Source organism: Aptenodytes forsteri, unplaced genomic scaffold, assembly GCF_000699145.1.
Source record: "Aptenodytes forsteri isolate BGI_AS27 unplaced genomic scaffold, ASM69914v1 Scaffold391, whole genome shotgun sequence".
In the NCBI taxonomy this organism is placed as follows: domain Eukaryota; kingdom Metazoa; phylum Chordata; class Aves; order Sphenisciformes; family Spheniscidae; genus Aptenodytes; species Aptenodytes forsteri.
In genome coordinates, this window is record NW_008795920.1 from 702175 (window position 1) to 708776 (window position 6602).

Genomic DNA, 6602 nt, shown 5'->3' on the forward strand with positions numbered 1-6602 from the left:
CCCAAACTATTCTATGATTCTGTGAGCTCCGTTTAAAAACTGAGTTTTGTTAAGAACTGAAGGTAAAAAAAGTGATGAAGGTTCCAGCTGTATTGATTTGTTTATAGGCGTCTACAACTGGATTTAAACAGAATGGTTTAGAATGGTTTCTAGATTCACAAAACAGTCTCTAAATCCCACTTCATAATTTTTCTAATTATTACAAATACCGTGTCGAAATCTTCTGGTTTAGTGATCTACAGGCGGCTTGTCAAAGTGCAAACTCGGTGTTCTGACTCCTAAATTCTGTCAAAATTGGGATAAAACCAATGTGTATAAACTAGAATGAGAGGAAGCTAGTATGTTAAGTAGAATGTGAAAGAGTGGAAAACTTAGTTTAATTTTGATAGGTCTAAGGCAAGATTTGAATGTAGTTATGCATTTTTAGCAGTCTAACTCATACAGCTTGAGATCAGACAGGTTTTCAAGTCCATGAACTCTTCTTTTCCTGCTGTACATCTTTATGGCTCTAGTAGCATTTTAGCAAATTGAAAATATTTTTGTGGGCTTTTCCCCTCCTTTTGTTTGAAATTTTTAGGGCAAGCCTGATTTGAACACAGCACTGCCTGTCAGACAGACAGCCTCCATATTCAAACAGCCCGTCACAAAGATCACTAACCATCCCAGCAATAAGGTGAAGAGTGATCCTCAGAAAGCTGTGGACCAGCCCCGGCAGGTAAGGCTTGCAGCATAGTAGCTTCTTCTCCAGAACTAAGAAACTCCTGGTTTTGCTGCTGGGAAGGTCCCGAAATAAACCACTTTAATTTTGTGATGCTGAACAAATAGCCCATGGCAATTTGAAGTCTCTGATATTTCAGAAACGATAACTTACCGCGCTCCCAGCTTTTAAAATGGGAACAAAACCCATTTCTGATATACAGTTAATATGCTTTCTGCACTGTTTTATAACTAGACTCCGACCTTTGTTTAGATTACAATTATGTTGTAGTTAAGCCTTCATTTCCTCAATGCTGAAATTAAGTATTATCTACAAATTTAGATGGATGTCGTAACCACTTTGAGGGACATTTGCGTTGTAATTAGAGTCACTGTCAAATGTTCCAATTGTATAAGAATTCTGTGTTTCAAGAAATCCCTGTTCCTGTACAGACCACGTACAGTGTGGTGTTTGTGATGTAGCGCAAGGGGTTGTACCCCCTGCATGGGCCTTTTTTTCAGATGCATAGATCATGAGTAGTTAACTCTACCTGTATGAATAAGGTCATAAATTCACTTGGAATGTCATTATTAATACAAAATCAAAGTGGGTTTTTTTTATCATACTGTGTATTTGCAAATGAGAATACACCAAAATGAAAGGAAATCCTTCAGCTTAATTTCATCTAGTGAAAGGATGCAAAAAGTGTGCTTAGGACAAGTGTAGCTTTGAAGTTGGGCACTGGTAAAATAAGATGTACCTGTTCAAAGCAGCCTTTGGAAGGCATTCTCCTTTCATTAATATTACCTAGAGTTGACAGCCTGTTGCCTCCGCAGAGCTCGCACCAGGGATTCTGTGAATCCTTTCCTGTAGTGAGTCCATCTTTATACCTTTTGGAAACTAGGTGTTCAGCTTCATTAGTCTATTCAGATGCTGTCATCGGTACCAATTATCGGTACATTTTAAACTCTTGTAGGTCTGATGGAATTAAAATACATAATTACAAGAGGGAATGTGATTTCAATAAAATTAAAAAATACCCTGTAAAATACCCACCTCTCACATTGAAAGCCTTTTTTCTGCAAACTTAAAAACTACCTTTCTGAAGTGTGAGTTAGGTTTTATTTAAAATGGAGGTGGGTGGTGTGTTTTGGGTTTTTTTGTGGGGGTTTTTTGTTTCTTTCCTTTTTTTTTTAAACATGTTGGTGGGGTTTTAGCATGGTTTTCTAAGGAAGCAGAGCATGTGTGTTTATAGCGTTGTTGCTATTCCTATAAACCCCTTGGCTAGTTAAGACAATAAAAGAGGATGCTAAAGATAGGACGTTGATATGCGAAACACTGAGCTGGATATAGAGATTTGTATCCCTGTTGTGGAAGAGATTGATATGTGCGTGCAGATTGATGTGTGAGTGCGATCTGTGAGACAGCAGAGATCGGCCCCAGTACACAAAGCTCTTGTAATCTGACCTGCGTAGTTTCGCTGCTCGCGTTGCCACTTGTTGTAACGCAGCTTCCTAGGCTCTGCTTGTGCTTTCCTTATGTAATCCTTTTTATGACAACGTTGGAGTCTGTTTTCTGAGGAGATCCTTTAGAGGTTTTAGGTATATATGTGTATATATAAAAAATATATACTGTATGTATAATATATATATATTGGTTTATATATTTCATTTTCTATTATACAGCATAGAATAGGGCAAACTTGCTCTTTCTTGTGTCTTTCTCTGCATTATACATCTCAGAGTCTGTTAAATTACAACTTTAAAATATTTTACTGGACTGTAGTATATTTTAACCTCTGGTCAGCAGACTCCAGATGTTTCTTCAAAATTTGAAAGCAGTGCTAAGTCCTATCATGCGCTGGCTTAAAATTCACCTATTTGAAAGTCATAGGCTAGAGAATATCCAGCCTATGTGTTTTGGCTGCGACTGTCCTTATTCCCCTTGTTGGGAGCTGGTAATTGGACAAGTAATGCGAGTTCAGTTGCACTCAGATTTTGACAGGCGTGAAAAGGGGACATGTGTGGACTGTTTGGGGTAAATTCTTAGTTTCTCAAAATGTAGATAAAATTGCTTTCTTGCAAGGCAAATAGTACTCCAGCTGTTCGTTGATCATCCTTATACATATAGATTGAGAGTTGAAGGTGTATCTAGGTATAGTATCTGGCTTTCCACCAAACCATGCATTCACGTGTTCTTAAGCTTGAGGAGAACCTGTGATTCAAAATATGGTAAAGGACTAGACATGGTTGTTCTCATGAGAAACTGCTAGAGAGGAATAAAAGAATGCTTTACCTGGGGAAGAGCTTGGATGCAATTCTTGCACTCCTTAACTTCTGTGGTATATGTGAGACAGCAAGAGAGGAATAGGAGCGTAAAAAAGGCTGTCCCACACTATGTGTGCTTAGATGAAAGCCGGCAAGCCTTGCCTTGCTGTTCCAGTTCAGAAGCAGTGAAAGTACCAGTCCCTGGAAGAAAAGAAAGTCTCTTTCAAGGCAGCAGATCAGGACGGAGTTGTGGGACTGATTGGCAATGAGGATTGTTCCCTGCCGTCAGACATGGCAGACCCCTGCTGTAGTAAATCCAATATAAAATTGTCTGCAGCCGTGTTCTTCCCTCTTTTGATAGTAAGCAGGTGCTTTGTGTAGTTGTCAATTCCATTTCTGTTTTGTGCCAATAAACACTTTCTTTGATGTCAGCTCTTCTGGGAGAAGAAATTAAGTGGACTGAATGCTTTTGACATTGCAGAGGAGCTGGTGAAAACAATGGACCTTCCAAAAGGTTTACAAGGTAATCAGAGTCTGCCCTTAACTCCAGGGGTGGCATTTTGATACCAATCAGCGGTGACCTGAAGGTATTGTGTTTGACCTTCTTATTCTCCAGTGCTGTGGACCATTCCTGCTTCAGCAGGAACTGTTAGTACTCTGCCTGGGAGGCTCGGTGCCCTTCGTCCTGAGGAGATACTGAGGCAAAGCTGCTTGACTTTTTTTTTTTTTGGTTCATTTTCCAGAAGCAGAATGGAAACGGTTTCCATTCCCAATTTGGATTTTTTTGTGTAACAGAATGAGGAATTGATCGAGGTTTAAGTAACCTTGGAGAGAGTTGTACAGGTGCGGTTAGAAGTGTTTAGGAGTGCGATTTATGTCGTGTTAGCTTTCTAAATGACAGTACGTGCTTTGCCATTAAAATTTAAATAATGCCTGTTGTCCTGATTTGCTGTTCTTTGTCTTGTGCAACGTTGATTATTGCTTTTCCTCCCGCTTGCAGGGGTTGGACCTGGTTGCACTGATGAAACCCTTCTCTCTGCTATAGCTAGTGCTCTGCACACTAGCACTATGCCTATCACTGGACAGCTGTCTGCGGCCGTAGAGAAGAATCCTGGAGTTTGGCTAAACACCTCACAGCCACTTTGCAAAGCATTTATGGTGACAGATGAAGATATTAGGTATTAACTAGAAATACCACTTACTGTCTTGGAACAAGGTTTCTTGTGGCAAAACAGTACACCCCCCCCCTTTTTTTTTTTTCAATGGCAAGTTTAAATGTCTGATGGAGCACTATGGCTTGCTGAATTAATTTGAACGCTTCTGTATCAGTAGGAAAAAACTGTTACACGATATGTACGTGCTCTCATACAGGCACGTACTTAAAACCCATTATTTTTTATTTTGACCATGCTCAGTCACTCTGAGGTTTCAGGTTCATATTTGTTTTTCATGTCAGAGTATGTCTCCTTTTATTGAAAAAGGTGTCTGAATTTGAGTAACCTTGATTAAGGCACCTCTAAGCCAAGAAGGGATTGGAGAAATCCTGAACAGCGTGATTTGATTCTCTTCACCTTACTCTGTGTCAGCACAGGACCAAATAAAAGCACTAACTGCTGTGGTGGCAGCGAACAAGGATGCAGTTTATTTAGGTATAGCTTGCTTTCAGTAATGAATTATATCGCTAAATCAAGACTGGTCAAATTCAGCTTTAAGCACTTGATAGAGAACTGAATGTAGCAAAGACACTAACCTGAAAGCCCGCTACTTTGCATTAATTAACAGCGTTTAAAGGTGGGAGTTGTTTTGACTGTTTGACTGATCAATCTTTTTGAACTACAGGATGACTTTTTTTTCTTGTGCTTGATTTACACATGAATGACCAGGAAAAATGGTCTGTTTATAACTTTATGATTTCCTGTGGCTGAGATGAAATAGGAGTCCCATGAGCCACAGATCGTTGATCACTTCTTTACTATGACATTGACAGAAAAGGAGCTGTAAAATTTAAGGTTGTGACTCAAAAGGAGAATGAGCAAAAAGATTGAAATGGTCAGAAACTTAATTTTCTCCCATCTCATTTTTGGAAATGTGAGTGGGGTAGGCTGACTTTTTCTTGTTTAAATTAATATTAGTACTAGGAATTAAAAAAAAAAAGAAAAGTCTTGAGTCAGCTGCTAGATTAGGAAAATTTCAGCCAGAATTAAAAATGGTACAATCAATGCTAAGGACTTGTAATGGAAAAATATTGGACAACTTTTTAAAGTGTGTTTGAGCTTCACTTATAGTATAATGCCAGGCAATTTTTTTACAGTGTAGTTCTTACAGCGGGCTCTTTCAAAGCCATGCTTGTCTGCCCAGCCTCGTGTGTGAGGGATTTAAGATCCCTTTTCCTTGAAAGAGGCAGCTTTGAGGATTGATGTCAGTGTTCGTTGATTTGGGGCAGGAAGCAAGAGGAACTGGTGCAGCAGGTGCGAAAGAGGCTGGAGGAAGCCCTGATGGCTGACATGCTTGCCCACGTAGAGGAAATAGCAAGAGATGGGGAAGCTCCTTCAGAGAAAGAAGGAGGCGAGGAAGAAGGAGAAGAGGAAGAAGAGGAGGAAGAGCAGGACCATGACCAGGAGATGGAGGCTGTATAGTCCAGGTAATGTGACAGCATCCTTTCTCACCTTAAACTGTACTTCATTGAAGGCAGAAATGTTTTCAGAAGGAATCTTAGTGTATATTGACCAATCTTTGCTTTTTAGCATGCACTTTTAAAGGTGTAGTAGCCATGCTTTCAGGAAAAAATCAAATATTTTGATGTGTGTGATGTCTGGTGAGTGCTTGCAGTGTCATGGAGTGTTCTGGGTCTTATGTCTCTGTCAGATGGGCTAAATGTGTAACCAGAACGTGTATGTAAGCACTTGAAGGATTCTGTCTTGAAAGTGGATCAGTTCTTAAAAATTTATTTGTCTTGTGATGTCAATTTTTCCCCCTCTATTTATTTATTTATTACTTCCTGTGATAGGCAAGAGGACACTGTGGACAGAAAGGACAGCTGCCATCTTACGGACTCGGTTTCTCCCCCTGCGAGCCTCTTTCTCTCTCTTTTGCATTTTTAGTATGCATTTTCTTGCAGGATATATTAAAGGACACATCTGTGGAATTTTTTAGATAATAATTGTAGAAAGTTAGAAAAAGGCAACCTGACCATCAAAAGAGGGAAGTTACTAAAAAACTTTATATGTGGTGGGAATTTATAAACTGAAAGTAACAGAAGAAGGTATATATTCAAAATCTGGAAACATCTGAAGAGTTCAAGATAGTGTAACAGTAGTAACTAAAGGATTCACAGAAATGTGCCTTTACATTGTGCATCCCTTAAAAGTATCACAAAGGGCTTGCTTCTTGTTCTCAGGTATGTCCGACTTTCAGTTGTGCAGTGGAACTTTTTAAAGGTGCAACTAGAATTTTTTTTATTGTCTTGTAAACCAAAAAAGCTGTGAATAATCGAAGAATCAGTAAGGTTGGAAAAGACCTCTAAGATCATCGAGTCCAACCGTCAACCCCACACCCCCATGCCCACTAAACCATGTCCCTCAGCGCCTCATCTACTCGTCTTTTAAATACCTCCAGGGATGGGGACTCAACCCCTTCCC

General features: G+C 39.5%; 1 protein-coding gene across 1 annotated transcript in view; it reads left to right on the top strand.

Moving 5' to 3' along the window:
• Positions 1–6602, top strand: part of MBD3 (methyl-CpG binding domain protein 3) — a 15100-nt gene that overhangs the window by 6252 nt on the left and 2246 nt on the right. Inside the window, exons 3-6 of the mRNA XM_009284878.1 lie at positions 578–715; positions 3397–3487; positions 3965–4142; positions 5408–5605. Of these exons, the coding sequence (XP_009283153.1) occupies positions 578–715; positions 3397–3487; positions 3965–4142; positions 5408–5600 (600 nt within the window). The 3' untranslated portion in view covers positions 5601–5605. The remainder of the gene's footprint in view (positions 1–577; positions 716–3396; positions 3488–3964; positions 4143–5407; positions 5606–6602) is intronic.